The sequence below is a fragment of the Mesocricetus auratus genome, unplaced genomic scaffold (assembly GCF_017639785.1).
Source record: "Mesocricetus auratus isolate SY011 unplaced genomic scaffold, BCM_Maur_2.0 Super-Scaffold_100011, whole genome shotgun sequence".
Classification (NCBI taxonomy): domain Eukaryota; kingdom Metazoa; phylum Chordata; class Mammalia; order Rodentia; family Cricetidae; genus Mesocricetus; species Mesocricetus auratus.
The window spans coordinates 61,060,548-61,078,902 of record NW_024429195.1 but is presented as its reverse complement, the minus strand read 5'-3'; the positions used below and the strand labels follow the sequence as shown (position 1 = coordinate 61,078,902).

General features: G+C 44.4%; 1 protein-coding gene and 1 long non-coding RNA gene across 5 annotated transcripts in view; one reads left to right on the top strand and one right to left on the bottom strand.

The window, feature by feature from the left end:
- The first annotated feature begins 2,007 nt into the window (after positions 1 to 2,007).
- Positions 2,008 to 18,355, top strand: part of LOC110340528 — a 127,193-nt gene continuing 110,845 nt past the window's right edge. For all 3 annotated transcript variants that reach the window (XR_002382325.2, XR_002382322.2, XR_002382323.2), the window contains exon 1: positions 2,008 to 2,217. This is a non-coding gene — a long non-coding RNA (uncharacterized LOC110340528). The remainder of the gene's footprint in view (positions 2,218 to 18,355) is intronic.
- Syt1 (synaptotagmin 1) overlaps positions 9,190 to 18,355 on the bottom strand; it is a 381,145-nt gene continuing 371,979 nt past the window's right edge. For both annotated transcript variants that reach the window (XM_040754927.1, XM_040754928.1), the window contains 2 exons: positions 16,141 to 16,274; positions 9,190 to 12,345 (listed from right to left, as the gene is read on the bottom strand). In XM_040754927.1, the coding sequence (XP_040610861.1) occupies positions 12,139 to 12,345; positions 16,141 to 16,274 (341 nt within the window). In that variant the 3' untranslated portion in view covers positions 9,190 to 12,138. The remainder of the gene's footprint in view (positions 12,346 to 16,140; positions 16,275 to 18,355) is intronic.

Below are 18,355 nucleotides of genomic sequence, written 5' to 3'. Positions count from 1 at the left end.
TCTCTCTCTCTCTCTCTCTCCAGGGTTTCTCTGTGTAGTCCTGGCTGTCTTGGAACTCACTCTGTAGACCAGGCTCAAGCTCACAGAGATCCACCTGACTCTGCCTCCCAAGTGCTGGGACTAAAGGCATGAAGCAACACTGCCTGGCCCCATCACTATCTCCTATACTCTTCCCTTAGTCTGTATATTTCTGGGCTACATACTTCTTGAAATGCTGAAACACTTAAGTTTCATTATCATCTGCCTTTATTGCACTATACCTGCAGGCTTTCTGGCCTGGTGAGAGGTTAATTCAGAACAAATATGAGCAGTTTATAGGTGCTAAGCTATTGATAACAGACTCCATTCCATAGTACGGAGTACACATTTTCTTTTAGTTACTTTGAGAAATATTAGACAATAATGTTGACTGTAGCTCTTGTGGTGAACAGCTGTTCTAGCTGAGTTTCTTTTGCTATGATAAAGACTGTGACCAAAAGGAACTTTGGTGGGGAAAGCATTTGTTTTGCTTTACCTCCCCCATCACCAAGCAAAGTCAGGAGGGACTGAAGCAGAAACCATGGAGAACCACTGCTTACTGGCTTGCTTCCCCTGCATATCGGCTACTTTTCTTCTATAGCCCGGGCTCACCTGACCAGGGATGACACTACCCATAGTGGGAGAGTCCTTCAAAATCAATGAGCAATTCAGAAAATGCCCTATAGATATGCCCACAGGTCAATCTAATGGAAGCAGTTGTAATGTGAGGTTTTCTCTGGCCTGGCTAGAGTCCCATCGCCCTTCTCTGCTCCAAAGAAACACGTAGATGTTATATTAGTTATAAGCTGTTGGCTGGCAAGACTTGGGCTTCTTATTCTTATCCCATAAGATTCTTATCCCACTAATCTTTTCTTACTGGAAAAAAGATCCAGGCCCCATTGGGGTCTACAGCATGTCTGTTCAGCGTCTCTGCAGAGAGAGAGAGAGAGAGAGAGAGAGAGAGAGAGAGAGAGAGAGAGAGAGAGAGAGAGAGAGATTGAGAGAGATTTCCTGCTTGTCCTTGCTTATAAACCGTTACTACCCAGCTACGTCACTTTAAGCCTGGATCACATGGCAACGTCTCTTCTACATTTCCCAGAATTCTCCTTGTCTCCTAGTCCCACCTATCTTGTTTCCCTGTTGGTCAATAGTGTTTATTCATCAACCAGTAAGAGAAACCTATGTACAGAAGCCGTCCCCCATCAAGCAGTTTCTCAACTGAGGTTGTCTTTCCAGTTATGCCAAGTTGACAAGGAAGCTAACTATTGGCTATTAGCAACTGAAGGTAAGAGTAGACTTCAATATTAACTCATATTTATCTAAAACTTCGGGTGTGAGGTGTTTCAGGATGAGATTAATGCTTAGGTCAGGGGATTCCAAGGAAGTATGTCACCTTCCATGACATGGGTGGGCTTCAACAGGAAGCCAGGGCCTAACTGGAATAGAGGCTGACCTCCTCAGAGCAAAAAAAGAATTCTGTCAGCTGTACCAGGCTTTTTCTTTTGGGCCACCAACCAACTCCCAAATCACGACACAGAGACTTATAAGTTTTGAATGTTTGGCCAAGCTTAAGCTCTTTTCTGGCTAGGTCTTTTTAACTTAAATTAACCTGTTTATCTACCTTGGGGCATACGACCTCTATGTCTGTCTGTCTGGCATCTGCCTGGCTTCTTGCCCCAGGTATGTCCTTCCTTGTTTCCTATCTTCTTCTCTTGTTCTTTATTTTTTTCGAGGCTGGATTCCTCTTCCTATTTATTCTCTTTGCATGCCAGCCCTGACTAGCTCTCTCCTGCTCTCCTGCCTAGCTATTGGCCGTTCAGCTTTTTATTAGACCAATTAGGTGCCTTAGGCAGACAAAGGGAAACAAATACATCACATCTTTACATAATTAAACAAATGTAGCATAAACAAAAGTAGCACACCTTTACAGAGTTAAAGTAACATTCCACAACAGAAACAAATGTAACACAGCTTTGCCTAGTTAAAATAATATTCTACAACAGGCATTAGATAGCCTTGGACTTGACTTACCAGCAGCTCTTTCCTCAGTCTCCGGCCTACCCGTCTGCCTCTTCATGTCGTGAACACTCCAAGCCTTTATTATTATACCACAGTGCTCACACACATACCCCACCGTCATCATCATACCACACCACACCAGTTGGCCGTGCTCCTGTGAAGAACCCTGCTTAGTACAAGGTATGTCTGAAAAAACACCCCTGGATCCTAGTAGAGTAGGGATGTCTGGGCAGGACAGATACAGACAGGAAATCGTAAATGGGGGAGGAGGGAGGTGGTGTTTCATCCAGAGGGTGAGAAAAGGGACACAAAGGGTGTTGCCTGCCTCTGAGGACTTGGGGGGAAAGTATCCTGTGCTTCAAAGGCAGCTGAAATCGGCCATGCCCAGGAGGGTGCTTCAACAGAGGATAGAGTTTTTTGAATTCTGTTCCAGGCTCTGTAGTATTTTGCCAGAACAGATATCATGACACAAGGGACTTGAACAAAGGAATGTATTCTCCTTAGAGTTTTGGAGCCAGAAGCCCAGGATCAGGGGTTTCTCCTGAAGCTTCTGTTCCTGCAGATGGTCTCCTTGGCCGCCTGGTGTTAGGGTCCTCCTCTGGGCATATGGTACCTTTGGTGTCTTTTTACATGTCCAGATTATCTCTTCTTATGAAGACAATAGTCAGAATGATCAGGGGCCACCCTTGGGGCCTAACCTGAACCTCTATGAAGGTTATAGTTTCACATATAGTCACTCTGTAAGGTACTGAGATGTCCCTATATGAATTGGTGTGTGTGTGTGTGTGTGTGTGTTTGTGTGATATGTGTAACTTAATGTATAACCAGCTCCAAATGCTGACACAAGCATTTCCCAGACTCCCCAGGGAAGAGCTATCTCTTAGTACAGAGTGGATGAGTAAGAGACGCACACAGCTGTCTAAAGAGAACTCAACAGATGGGAGCCTTTCCAGGGCACAAATGCAGGCCTGGGTGAGTCCTTCTGACCAAGTGTTAATGCAGAAGGGAAGAGAGGTCTCAGTGGCCTCCTCCTTGCCCTAATTCCCTGCCGGGTCACAGTTTATCATCAGTCATCTTCAGAAGGAGAGGTAGAATTAAGGGTCATGAGTCACTCCACCCATAGGTTTCTGCCTAATTTGAAGTTCCCGAGCTTTCCTGATTGGGAAAGGCTCAGAAGCAAATATTTTGAGGGATATGTAAGAGAACGAAGCAACTGTGATACTGACAGAAACCTGGACCTATATTCCAGTTTCTTTTATAAACCATATATACTTTCTGTTGTGCACTTGATGGTGACGTGTGTTCCTTGTCTCCAGAGTAAAATATTCTGTAATTTGGTCAAGAGAAGTGGGGTATTTTCCTGGCATGATTGCTCTAGAGGGTATTGCTGCTTGCCTAAGGTCCAGGGGATTTGTGGGTAGGATGGATAGAGAGAGAAAGAGAGAGAGAGAGGGAGAGAGGGAGAGAGGGAGAGAGGGAGAGAGGGAGAGAGGGAGAGAGGGAGAGAGGGAGAGAGGGACAGAGGGACAGAGGGACAGAGGGACAGAGGGACAGAGGGACAGAGGGAGAGAGGGAGAGAGGGAGAGAGGGAGAGAGACAGAGACACAGAGACGGAGACAGACGGAGACAGACGGAGACAGAGACGGAGACAGACGGAGACAGACAGACGGAGACAGACGGAGACAGACGGAGAGGCAGAGAGACAGGCAGAGGCAGAGATGGAGAGACAGAGACGGAGAGACAGAGACGGAGAGACAGAGAGACAGAGACGGAGAGACAGAGACGGAGAGACAGAGACGGAGAGAGAAGGAAAGAAGGGGAGGGAGGGAAAGGGAAAGAGGGTTGGGGACAGAGAAGAGGGGAGGGAGAGAGAGGGAGAAGGGAGGTAGGTAGGGGGGAGAATAAACTAACACCTAGGTGTCAGGTCAGAAAGAAACTCTGTGTGGTGTCTATTAGCATACCAAAATGCATGCTGGCCTCTAGTCTCTATCAGCAGAAAATGGCTTCCTGGCTCTCAGCAGAAAATGGCTCTAGTTTTTCTCACCCAGCCCTCTACCCTAAACTTCTCCAGCACATGGGCTTCCCTTCCCCAGTTTTCATTCCCATATAACCCTGCCATTTAGGCCATGCATTATCTTGATCCTCTCTTTGTTCACTGGCTGTCTTTCATCTTCCTTTTTTGGTCCTCCTCTCTCACTCTCCATCTCTCTCACTCTCCATCTCTCTCTCCTCTCATAACCAAGTCTGTTGGCCATGTTAATCTACTCTATTCTCTCTCTGCTCTGGATTCTTTCAGATGCCCCTGACTGTCCTCTTCCACACATCTGCAATGAAAACCTTTCCCTCAACATACCTTGGAGCAGCTGTGAGCTTACATTATATTCAAGAAACAGCCTTCAGCTTTGTTAAAGAATTTGAATGTTCGACTTGGCCTCCTGGCTCATGCCTGTAATCCCAGCACTTTTGGCTTTGGAGGCACGAGTCCTTGGTCATCATTGGCTGCATAGCTAGCTAGTAAGTAGTTCCTTGTCTCAAACACAGAGAGAATTTAAATGCTGATCTGTAATGATTAAGAGCCAAGCATATATATATATATATATTATGACTTCTAGTGTTCTTTACATTTGTTTGTTGGAGACAGTTTTACTATGTTGGTTTTGACTGTCCAGGAACTTGCTATATAGGCAAGGCTTGCTTTGAATCTATATCAGTCTTTCTTTGTCTCTCTAGAACATAGATTACATGTGTGTACCATCACACCCAGCAGTTTCAACACTCTGTTGTTTTGTTTTTGAGAAAAGATTTCTCTCTGAGTAGCCTTGGCCGATCTCTGTAGACCAGTCTGGCCTTGAACTCAGAGATCTACCTGCCTCTGCCTCCCTAGTGCTTGGATTAAAAAGGTGTGCCACAGCCGCCTGGCTTCAACAACTAATTAAGAACATGAAGTTTGGAATGAAAACAAAATTGTTAGGTGCTGCATAGAGTGATGTGTTCCCTTCTCCATTCTGTCTTCTTGTTAAGATCATTTAATGATAAAATTCAATAGTAATGTTTTTACTTATGGACTTAGAAATGGAAACTGATGCTTTTGTCTCATGCTTTCCCCAAAGCTTCTATTGAGAACACACGGCAGGCGATTGACTTTCCTGGCCATAAATACAAGGTGAAGAGATGCCTTTAGTAACTGCGTGGTGGAACAAACTTTTAGGTTTTCCTCTCTAATCAGTGCTCTTCCTCAAAAGGAAGAATGAACAGACTTCTGCTGTGCCTGAGTACATGTTGAATTATACCAGAGGGGAGAACCCCGGGGCCTCTGGGTCTAGAGATATGACCTCAATTTTGGCAAAGCAAATCTTGCATACTGTAGCTATGGTGTTTGTATTCATAGGGTGTGTCCCAGACATGCAAGTGAGGTATGGGAACTTTGATGATGATGTGTGAGACGGGGGGAGGGGGAGAGGGAGTGGGGACTCTGATTATAATCCAGCTGTTCATGATGGATCTACGCTAACCTTCCTAGTTAAGGGAACCAGGAGTCATGCTCCTCATCCCTGCCTCTCCCTGTCTCTCTCCCTCTCCCGTTTCCTCCCACTCTCTCCCCCCCTCCCTCTCTTATTTCCTTAAGCCATCTTTAATTGGATCCCCCCATTTACCATTCAAATTATCTTACCAAAAGCTTCCACACTGGGCTGCGTTCTCTGCAGTCACAGGAAGTAGGGAGGTGACAGAGATGAGCGAACAGTGGAAAAGGAAGGGAGTCTTGATTTATTCCCTGGAAAATGGCTTTTAACCTCGCAGGAGGCCTGGCTGATGCCAGTACATTTTGCACTGGAGAAGGAAGGCTTGGTTGGCAAAATGCTGCGGTCAAGGAAGAAGGGCGAATGTGGGCGCTATGGAAATGGGCCCGCCCTGGTGGGGGGGAGGCACCAGGAGATGGAGAGGGCTGAAGCAGGGGTTTTAAATGCAGGTAATGCGCAGCCATACCCAGGTACCCGAGTCACCAGCAGGTTCCTATTGGTTCCTTCTTAGAGCTTGTTCTGAGTAATTATTACCTGTGGAAATTTCCTTCATACATAGAGTACCACGGTATTTCTTGTTGTTATTTTCCTGACTTTTTTTTTAATACTTGGTTGCCGTCTAACTATTTTTTTTCGAGACAGTGTTTCTCTGTATTGTTTTGGAGGCTGTCCTGGAACTCACTCGTGTAGACCAGGCTGGCCTCGAACTCACAGAGATCCGCCTGCCTCTGCCTCCTGAGAGCTGAAATTAAAGGCGTGTGCCACCAATGTCCGGCAACCGTCTGACTATTTTAATAGTGAGAATTTGTGTGGAGCTTGTCAGTTGCTAAATATCAAAGCATCCTGGGCATGGGTACCAAAGACGTGCTTCAGGGAGAACAGGCCTGTGATCGTGGTTGGAATCTAGAGGGAGAAGCTCCCGGCATGCCAGCGTGAGGGTGCGGGTACTGTGCATTCACCTTCTCAGATGGAGTGTCGTATGGGTAGCTCCGAAAAGATCACTGGGGCATCTTAAGAAGGGATAAACAAACATCCATGCTAAGTGTTGGTCACGGGCTTCTCCTCTTCATCCCCACTCCCATCCAGTACTCCACAGTGCACTTGGGATGTGGTCTTAACCTTTGAGGATCGTTTTTTGTCAATTGGGAATCAGGTTCTACCAAGGGTCTGCAGTGGTTGAGGTAGAGGTAGGAGGGGAGGAGAATGGATTCTTTCCTGGCTCCTAGAGCAGTCACTGATGAGGGCCACCTGGTCCTCCCAGAGCCCCCTGCGAACTCTTATTCGATACCTGCCATACTTTGAACCAGTTTTTTTCCTAGTATCATGGAGCCCTCAGGTCACCTTCCCCAAGGTTCCAGATGCTCAACAGGCCTGGGTGCCATCAACACTAAATTCTTTTTCTTTTAACCTTATAGAGGGCCCCTAACAATCTGTGGGGTGCCTATCTGTCTGTTTTCTCAGCACTCCCTGTATGATGAATTCCCTATATTAAATGTCCTTTTGGGATATGTGAGGTGGATTTGCTTTCTGACTAATATATCTAAGAAGTGTCCTGTGTTTGCTTTCGACTTAGGAACCCTTTGGGCAAACAAATTGAGAAAAGCATGGAGGAGTATTTGTTGAAGCTGGTAATTCATTGAAAATATTCTTTCATTCGTTTGGGATCTAATTCTGAGAGTTCTTCATGAAACAAAAATCCTCTTCAGTGACATCCTAACAGTTGGACTTACCATGCCGATAACACTTTGTAACCTGGCCTGCCTTGAGTTTCTTTCCCCAATTTAAATTGAGAAGTCTTTGCTAACTGCTGCCTCATAATGCTCAGTCATTACCTGGTCTCTCCCTAGGCTGTTTAAGCAATGGAGACTCTGTCCCTGTCCTCATTTGGAGTGATTAATGAAGCTGATTATAGGAAGTATGATGGAGCTGGCCATCAGAGAGTTTGAGCATGGATAAATTTGTCAAATAACATCTTGCCCATGCCATGGCCTGGGTGACACCCAAGTCTTTCAGGATTTTCTTCTTGTCTTGGCTTCCCTAGGAAACTTCCTGTGATCTCCCCTGTCAAAGACCATATTGTAGGTATCCCCTGATGGGAGCTTACAGAAAGGGGTTTTATTGAGGCGATCTTGTAGCAGCCACACCTGCAAATGGGTGAAGACAACATAGAGGCTGAACTACTGAACTGCTGTAAAAGTTCTCTCTACCATTGCTCTGGGCTGTGGAGTTCCTGAATCAGCCATGGGATGTGGACATATCCCTGGACCATCCCTCCCGGCTGTGGAGCTGAGTCCATACTCACTGAACTTAGGTGGAGCAGCTATCCATAGCAGAGGGATGGGCACACTGTCATCAGGCAACACCAGAGAAACTGTATAGTCCCTTCATGCTGAAAGGTGACCACGATCACACACAAATATGTGCTGTCATTGGTCCAGTGAAACTTTGGGGTCAAAGGTGCTTATTTTTGTATGTTTGTGATAAGGTCAGAGGGCAATCTTGAGTAACATTCCTCAGGTCTGTCCACTTTGTTTTTGGAGCAGTCTCTTATTGGCCCCAGCCTAGCCAAGTAAACTAGGCTTGCTGACCAGAGAGCTTCAGGGACCTGCCTGCCTTCATCTTCCCTGGTCTGTGGGATTATACCACTATAGCTGTGTTTGTTTTAACATGGTTTCTGAGACTGAGCTATATTCTTATGCTTTTTTCTTTTGATTAAAATTTTTAGCTAGGCAATGTGGCACATGCCTTTAATTCCAGCACTTAAAGGCAGAGGCAGGCAGATCTCTAAGTTCAAGGCCAGCTTGGCCTACAGAAAGAGTTCCAGGACAGCCAGGGCTATGTAAAGAAACCCTGTCTTGAAAAAAAAAAGACCACTATTATTGTTTATATATATGGTATGTATACATGTGTGTACACAGGTGTATGTTTGTATGTGTGTATGTGCCACAGCTCTCATGTATAAATCAGATGAGGATTGCATGGTGCTGGCTCTTTTCTTTACATGGGTTCCAGGGATCAAAGTCCTGTTGTCAGACATTTATGACAGCTCATATGATCTTTCTGCTGATCTGTCTTGCTAGCCTCATGTCCTTAGGCTTTTATGGTGAGCACTTTACATACTGAGCCTCCATGGCGCTCACATTTAAGTTTGCATGTCATAAGGCAGCGTAACAGGTGTTTACATATCAGTCTGAGGCTGAGATCCAGTATCTAGTACAGAACAGTACATAGTAAGTACCACACGGATGTTGACTGGATGTCGGAAAGTCGCTCATCTGCTTCTAATCATTTTAGCAGGCATGGACTTTTTAAGTTTCATTCTGGGGAAGTGTGTGTTAGCTGGCATTGAAGTGAAATTCCTCCAAGGACACATTTTAGGCAAACTGAAAAGTTCTGAACTATGCTAAGGAGCTTTGTGACAGGCACAGAGAAACGCAGGTGAGGAAGGGTGGGACAGATGCCCTCTGGGCGTTATGCCCCTGCAGCTGCTCTGTTGTCCCAGAAGCGACTTTGAGGTTGGCATCTAGCACAAGCTTTCTTTTAGCGGCCACCGCTTCTGGCTGTTCACAAGGTCAACTCATTCTCTAGTAACACCGGAGTCGAGAACAAAAAGAGTTGAAAGACAGCAACCATCAACAGGAAATAAAACATTTTTATTGAGTATCCATGTAATATGTTAAGTCATTTTTTAACAACAATCAGAAAACTACCAGGGGTTTCACTACACAAAGTGAAACATAATTTAAACCACTTATCAAAAAATGAAGGGAAGATACAGCTAAAGGAGTTGGCTCGCGGACCACGAGCCTTATGGCAGAAGAAAACACCCCAACATTTCTACGAGACACAGGGAAAACCCACACATAGGTACACTCAAGCAGGCAGTAAATATACACAAAGGCAACTAGGATCGTTCTAGGGCGTCAGCGTCTAAGACTTCACACAGCTTTGTCAGAAAGGTACATGTGGCTTATCCGAGGATGGATCTTGGTCCTAAAGCAGGTCCAGTCACCGGCTCATGAGAGATGATATAGTACCAACTAATTCTATGGTGACAATCCCACGTTGGCAGTGTTGCAAGAGAATGTGCTAGTAGTATTGTATGCAGGAGAGGATGTCCACTCTGCAGCTGGGAGCTGCGTCTTTGGAAGTGTTTCACCATGTACAACTTAAATGGGGAGATGATGAAATGAAATGTCAGTGTCTGGTATTTAAGGTGTTGTTGAAAGTCAACTCCTCTTTGGCAGGACTTGGTCCCTTAAATAGGATCTCATTTGAGTCTCCTCTTGAAACTGCTGTTTAATCTCACCTGTGAGTGTGCATCTCCTGTCATGCATGTTTTTAGTTCTTAAAAAGTGCTGTTCATCCACAGGAAATGATTTTCTCCCTCTCCTTCTTGTCTGTTCCATTTCGGAAGAGTTTGCTGTGATGGGATGGAAGGCAAAGGGTTCCCCTCTTCTCTGATGAGGAAGGAATCACAGCTGGGATTTGATTTTTGTCGTGCGTGCGTGCGTGCGTGTGTGTGTGTGTGTGTGTGTGTGTGTGTGTGTGTGTGTGTGTGTGTAAAACAGCCAACCCCATGTTTAAAGTCTATCAACAGCCCTCTTTTGGGCTTCTCTTGAGTTTCGTCCAAAACAAGGAGCTAAATCCTAAAGATCAAACCTGAGGCCATGCTTAGCATCCCTCCATTTTGTTTTGGTACCTGTAAAGACGGTCTCTCTCTTCAGAGCCCTGCTATTCTCTGTGGCCTGGAGGTGAAAACAGCTCACAATAGCAGGTGGGAGAAGAGACTAAAAGCAGTGTTAGGTAGCAGGCTCACCTTCCTGAAGTGGCTGTCTACCGAAGCGGGACAAATAGAGACTAGTGCACAGTGTTGACAAAATGCTGTGTGTTCTCCCCACCCCCCACTCTATGTATCTTCCTGTCCTATGCATAGCTGTTCAGTTCTGAATTGGTCCTTAGTAATGAGAACTGTTTGTGCTACACACACGTTGGGCAGTGCAGTAAGAGGGAATGGCAGTATTGTTACAATATCACTACGGAATAAGTTGAGTGCTATCCACTGAGGAAACTACGTGTCTAAGCACACAGGGCGGTCACAGTGTTACACAGAGCAATCCTTAAGACTCTTATGGAATGACTAGTAGCTTCAGAATAGTGCTATTTACTACAGAGCAACAGTGAAAACATTGAAAAACTTCTCCTACATCGAGCATCTAGTGTACATAAGAGGTTGCTTCAGTTTACTAGAACTTGTTCTTGGTTTTGTTTCACCTTTGTTTAAAGGACAAATTAAAACTTAAGTAAAAAGAGCATATAAAAAAGATCACTAGCTGTCTGTTTTGGCTTAATCGAAGTGCATTCAGAACTATGGCTAATTGTTGTTTTTCATCTTTTGACGGGATTTACAATACTGTCTGTTTACCACAAAGTAATTTTGTGTAATAAGCACAGATTGCTGTGTTAAAAATATTCTGCATTCCTTCTCATCTGGTTTGTGTAATAAAATATTTCATTACAAAGTCTCACGTGCAGACCGTTTGGAATAATTATTGGTGTGAAATCTGGGTCAGAATTCACAGGTTGCACGTTTTATATAAATGTGATAATGGAGAGCTATGATTTTCTGTTTAAATAGTCAGGCAATATTTCACAAATGCTGACTTCTCTTAGCTTCTCCTCCCCCACCCTAACCCCAGACAAAGGCATGCACCACACATAACACGTGCATACTTTCACAGTTGCGCACACACGCGCGCATGCGCACACACACATACACACACACACATGGAGAACACCCTTGCGGTGCTACTCTAGATGCAGTCGTCGGAACTCACTCCTGCCCATCACTTCCCTGAATGGAAGAGTGAAGCCATGGTTTTAGCTTTGCAGACACATACAGACAGATGCTACTCTGGGCTGTGGCTTTGCTTCCTTGAGGTCAGCCTGGATGCTGCTCAGGTCATGCTATTTGCCTGTGAAAGAATTCTACAAAATTGGGTTTGCCCACTGAAGAAGGTGTAGTGTGAGCAGATCTCAATACTCAAATGATTCAATAGAATGCTTGGGTTTAAGTTGTCCTTTAAGATATCAGTTGAACTGTACTAGTGCCTTTCAAGTTGATATTGTTGCTGGAATGCAGACGATACTATATTTACCATATAATATATTATCAGCTCTCCTATATCTCAGTCAATTTACATAGTTTAAAATAGAACATCTTATTAAAAACATCTAGATATACACAGATTAGGAAACGCTTACAACATACAAATACACAAACTAGAAATAAATCTTTAGCATACTGGTATATACAACGGTGTGATACAATACATAATTTCAGTCATGCTCTATCTACACATCATATTGCTTAAAAGAAGATTTGGAGGGCAGTGGTATGAAGAAGGGCATTGGGGGCGCTCTACGCTTAAATTTGTGCAAATCAAAAACGGGATCTGAAGTACCACTGAATTGCATGAGGAATGCATGGCTGGAAACGGAAAGGGCCCATATTACTGAGGTATTTACAGATACTGGCTAAAGAGCACTATGTGGGCAAATGCAGGAAGGCTTCTTCGTCCCTTTACTTCTTGACAGCCAGCATGGCATCAACCTCCTCCTCTACCTGGAGAGTGTGCCACTGGGCGATGGGTCGCCGGGGGTTGGCCAGCATGTCTGACCAGTGTCGCAGCTCTGCGCCCGTGCTGTTGTAGCCCACAAAGACTTTGCCGATGGCATCGTTCTTGCCAATCTTGTCGTAGTCCAGAACAGTGACCACCACTTGTACTTTCTGAAAGAGGACACAAAGATGCACAAGTGTCAGCCAGCCCTACAGACAAAGCCCCGGGCCCACAGGGTTTCCGTGGGAGCTGAGGAATGAGAGCCGGGAATCCACACCTGACCACCAGGATGAGGCTGAGAGTGCTGGACTGGAGAACTTCAGCCCGGTTTTTGTTGTTCTATCTCCATGTTATTGTCACTGTCACTACCATTATTTCTGTCATCACCATCTTACTATCTCTGCAGGGGAACAGTGTTTCACTTAACTCAGACTGGCTTTAAGCTCACCTTGCAGCTGAGGATGGCCTTGAACTCCTGATCTCCCTATTTCTACCCCCTCCCCAGGTGTTGAGATTACAGGTGTGTGTCATCAAGCCTGGTGGTTAGCTTAACACATACGTACTAATTTTTATTATATATTTCACATTATCTTAATAACGTTACAGAAGAAATAATTCAGTTATCTTTCTCAGTAGATCCTACTAATATTTCCATTGCACAGAGAAGGACACTGGAAGCTCACAAGGGTTTTATATCCTGTCTGGGATCACACAAGGAACCAGTGAGCTGGTCTCCAGACTCTACGCTGTAAACCGCCCATGGGAGGCTGTGACGTTGCTACACGAGTCTCATCCACGAGGGTTCTGGCATTAGGACTTCGGCCATTCTCTTTTGTTGTTGCTGTTGTTCTGTTTTTTGTTTGTTTGTTTTTTCAAGACAGAGTTGCTCTGTGTAGCAGTCCTGGCTGTCCTGGAACTCACTCTGTAGATCAGGCTAGCCTCAAACTCCCGGAGATCTGCCTGCCTTTGCCTCCAGAGTGCTGGGATTAAAGCCGTGTGTCATCACCGCCCAGCATTGCTGTTATTCTTAATAAGACTTTCTGAGCAATCATTATGATGTTACTTCAAGAGGTGACAGCCAGCATTTTATGTAAAACTAAAAGATTTTGACCTAGTCATCTAATTGTGACTATGAACAATGGCAATACAGTAGAAATCTTTAAAAAAGGAACTAAATAAAATGTGCTTTTTCTTAAGATTTTGTTAATGTACATGAATCAGTAACTACTATGTATCTGGCATAGTATGGGTGTCACTTTAGGACACACATGATTTCCCTGGGACTCCATCAGATTGTGAGGGTTATTTAATAACTCCCTCTATTGGACTGACTGAATCAATGAAAGCAAATTCATATTATTATAGCATAAAAGATACACTCTCTAAAGAATAGCTCAGTTCTATTTCCCATTTAATGAATTTGGTTAGCCAGAATATACGATGGCTCTGATTTAGACACTGGATATAAAGATAAAAGATTAAAATAAAGTAGTTATATTCATTTGTGACCAGCATTAAAGGGAAGAAAAATACAATGATGAAAGCCAGGCCCAGATGAAGATCCACTAAGTTCCAGCCCCGGTGGACTTTGATTCTGAGGATGCAAGCACTCAGCCTTTGTTGAGAGATGTCACTGAGGTACATTTTTGGAATGGCAAAAACAGCTACTACTACTTTTTCTCTATTTTGTGTGTCTTTTACTTCAGGTATCTCAATCCCATTCAGTGGTCTGTCCCTCCGCACCCACCCCTGCACCTCCTCCAAATAAAGCAAAATTTACAACTACTGCCTTTTTAAAAGGCAATTTTCTTATTACATTTACTTATTCACTTTGTGTGTGTGTATGTGTGTGTGTGTGGAGAGACAGCTTGCAAGAGTTGGTTCTCTCCTCCCACCACGTGGGGCCTGGGCATCAATCCCAGATTATCATGATTGGCAGAAAGTGTCTTTATCCACTTAGCTGTCTCACGGTACCCAACAATGATTACTTTTGAATGTGACATTTAGAAGGCAAAATGCAGTACCACCTCCTATGTGCAGTCTTGCCATGATGCCAGTATTAGGAAAACTATCTTTCTAGGGTGGGGATACGGCTCAGTGGTACAAATGAATAAAAGAAATTAATTACCTATTTACTAGGTAGTTTTTGGGAGCAAGGAGAAGATGGTGTTTGTGGCTTCGATTCTTAGATTTTTGTCCCAAGCAAATGCTCTGTGATGCAATCATTATGCAGGGACCAGCATGGGGACATTTTGCGGAATCGTAATGGATGTTTTCAGGGTTAGGACAGACTTGATTATGTTACTGAGGAATGAGTTGATTAGGACACCCATTGGATCTATTCTGCAGTTGCCTCTGTAGTTTATTTCTGCAGTTTTTAATGGTGGTGACCAAGATACTCTTTTTGGCATGCTTTCTGAAATTAGCATAATTTGCTTCCTTCACAACACGTTTCATGGGGATTGAGAAGTATAGAAGACAGGCACATAATCTTATAATCTCAGCCTAAGAAAAAATTAACCCCCTCGGTTGGCAGTTAAGACACTGTGGTCTTTGGGGCAGTGGTTCTCAACCTGTGGGTCATGACCTTTTGGGGGCCAAACAATCCTTTCCCAGGGGTTGCCCGAGACCACTGAAAACCAGAGATATTTACATTACAATTCATAACAGTAGAAAAGTGATAATTATGAAGTAGCAACAAAAGTAATTGTGTGGCTGGGGGTCACCACAACATGAGAGCTGTATTAGGGGGGCACAGCATAAGGAAGACTGAGAAGCACTGATTTGGAGAGATACAAAATTTGGAAAGCAGCATTCTTGGATTTTTTTTGTTTGTTTTTTGGTTTTTCAAGACAGGGTTTCTTTGTATTATTTTGGAGGCTGTCCTAGAACTCACTCTGTAGACCAGGCTGGCTTCGAACTCACAGAGATCCGCCAGCCTCTGCCTCCTGAGAGCTGGGATTAAAGGCGTGCGCCACATTCTCGGATTTAAAAAGAAAAGGAAGAAAATGGAATTTGTAGGAGCAGTGAAGGTAGCATGGAACCAGTGGGTCCTGCTCTTCCCAGGCTCAGTCTGATGCATGCCAGGCTCAGCTGTCTCCTCTGAAATGCTACCCCGAGTCACAACTTCTATTTTGTTTCCAATATGCCTTCCTTTCAATGTATTTGTGCTTCCTGAAATTCACAGGTGAAATGTATTTTTATAGGTATGGGACTGTAGCCTAAAGGAGTAAGTTTACCAGAAGAGTTTTTTTTTTTCTCCATCTCAATACCTTGCTTTGTATTGTTTTGTGGAATTAAAAACAAAATGCCATGGGGTGTGAGTTTCCATAGGAATAAGGTCTTAGAACTCAGAAAGTTCACTGAGCAGATATTGCAAAATAAATTCTGATATAAACTGATGTTCCAAGTGTTTGCCAGAAGGGCCAAAGTGCTCACGGGTTTAGATGACTGAAGGGTGACTGGGAACAGGGAAACAGTACCATCTACTTCTTTAACTGCCTTTGAAAATAAGCAAAGACACAATTTTCCTATCATGTGAAAATGTGTGCACGCTAGCTTATCTACAAACCATGGGCTAATGTTAGAAGGCGAGGGACTGGTTATTTTTTCTCTATAGAAGCAGATTGCTTATTGTAGCTTGGGAGTAAATAGGTAAGCCATTCTCTCTTGGCTTTTGGATCCCGTCGGCAAACCTATTGACATAGCAAAGCGGTTCTGTTGGTTTTCTATTTTCCACCTTATTTCTGCCGGGCAGAAGGCAGCTAGCTGGTCCAGCTGATGTATCAGCACTTCTCATGCTGTGCAGCTTTATGTCCTGGCTGGTGTAGCTCAGGCATCAAATGCGCATGGGGCAGTTCTAATGAAGGCACGGGGCACTGATGACTCGCGGGGTCTTTGCTTGTCACTGATGTGATCTGAAGGCATGAAATTGGATGGAAGGATGAATGCGTGTCTGCCATTACCTGGATCTGCTCGAAAGGAACTTCAAAGCTGAAGGACTCGTTGTAGTAGGGGTTAAGCGTGTTCTTCTTAATGGTTGTCTTCTTCTTCTTCAGTCTCTTGCCATTCTGCATCAGATGAATCTTCACATAAGGGTCTGAAAAACAGAAGGGAGATTCAGGAGATCAGATGCCTGTTTTGTTTAAAGTATTTTGTTACATTTCTTGTTTCGGATTATTATTTTGACAATGTAAAGCTGCGTTACATGTGTTTCTGCTGCATTTGTTCACACTGCATTTGTTTAAGGATGTAAGGATATGGGTTTAATTACGCCTGCTGAGGGCACCTGATTGGTCTAATAAAATGCTCAGCAGCCAGGAACTAGGCAGAAGAGGGATGGGCGAGGCTGGCAGGCAGAGAGAGAATAACAGGAGGTGAATCTATGCTCTAAAGAAGGGGAATGAGAGGAGGAGGAGGAAGAGGGACAAGGGAGGAAGAGCGGGACATGCTTGTGGTCCATGAGCCAGACAGCCACCAGACAGACAGACATAGAGAAGCAGTGAAAGTAAGACATAGAGAAGTAAGAAAGGCAGTAAACCCCAAGGCAAAAGGTAGATAAAGAGAAACAGGTTAATTTAAACTAAAAGAGCTAGACAGAAATGAGCCTAAGCTAAGCAGAGCATTCAAAACTCATAATAAGTTTCCCTGTCTTGATTTCGGAGCTGGTTGGCGGCCTAGAAGAAAAAAAAAACCACATTTTGTTCATTTTGTGTGTGGTGGTGGGATGCATGCCACAGTGCATGCTGGGAGACCAAAGGACAACGTGTGGGAGTCTGTCCCCTACTATGTGGGTCCTGGGGATCAAACTCTGGTCATCAGGTTTGGCAGCAGGTACCTTTCCCGGCTGAGCCTGCTAGCCAGCCAGAGTCACATGTTTCAGATCATGAATTAGCTGAGAAAGGAACTGAGCCCCAACAGGGAAGTGATTACGTAGCATTTATTTAATATGTTGTAAAATGTCGAATACCTTTCATTGAGGGGTTTTAAGCAAGCTCTGTGGCAGACTTACTGTCATGCTGGCTGAACTTCCCACTTACCATCGGAAGGGAGCGACCATGGTGTGCTGGGAAACCACTCCTTTGGGGAGAAATGTCTTCACATGTAGCATTTGCAGATATCTCTGTGGCGTAAGTGTGCTCACCATGGCCCACTTGCAGCCACAAACAGTTTAACAACTAGGCGTGTAAAGTTTCAGGGAATTTAATAGTTGGGTTTTGTGAGCTAGCGGAAGGCTTAGCTGTTGCTTGCTGTTGGATGGGAATAAAGCTTGGCAGAGAGAGGGCAAAGGGGCCACTTTGCTCATTATTTACTCACACAGCCAACGCTGGTTGCGTGGCAAAGATGGGTTAGAACCTCTTATTACTGTCCGTGATACTACTCAGTAGATAGGAGCAACACGGAACACAACAGTGTCATCTCTGTCTTCACGATGGGATCTCAGCCTTGTGGGGTAATAGATAGTAGGCTTTTAGAGAATGGGGGCGCGTGTGAAATTTAGATGTTGATGAGCATGGGACAAGGGAGGAGCTGAGCCAAGATCGACAGGAAGACAGCAGCACCAGGAGATTGTGGACAAAGCAGGGAGGCTGCTCAGGAAGACTCTGTGTGTGTGTGTGGGTGCCCTGGATCTGAGATGGGGGGGGTGAGGATATCTCTCTCTCTCTCTCTCTCTTCTCTCTCTCTCTCTCTCTCTCTCTCTCTCTCTCTCTCTCTCTCTGTGTTGGAAGGAATAAGGAAAATATATGCAGAGGAGATGAAGAAAAGGATGGGATGATTAGCTGGGAGGTTTTCCTCAGGCCTCATTAGGCAAAGGTAAAGCAATAAACTAGTCACTGGAAGGGCGGGGAAGTCACAGGGGGTGGGCCGAGGGAGCTCCTACTTACAGCTTTCATTACTAATGGGTGAGTGACATACCTTCACCTCACAAGAAACCAGGACTAAAAGGAAAAAAAAATCTGTTTTTCTTAAGCAATTTCCATTTCATATATAATGCACCTTCATTATAGAAAAATACCAGAGAGCAATGATACAAAGAAAAAAATTAATATCATCCAAATAACTACTGCTAAGCCTTTCAGATTTTCTCTTGCCTTTCAGAACTTGAGTTGGGAGAGAAATATTACAGGCAATCTAATGCCTACATAGTTTCAGAAAGCTGCAGATAAAAACGTTGTTTTC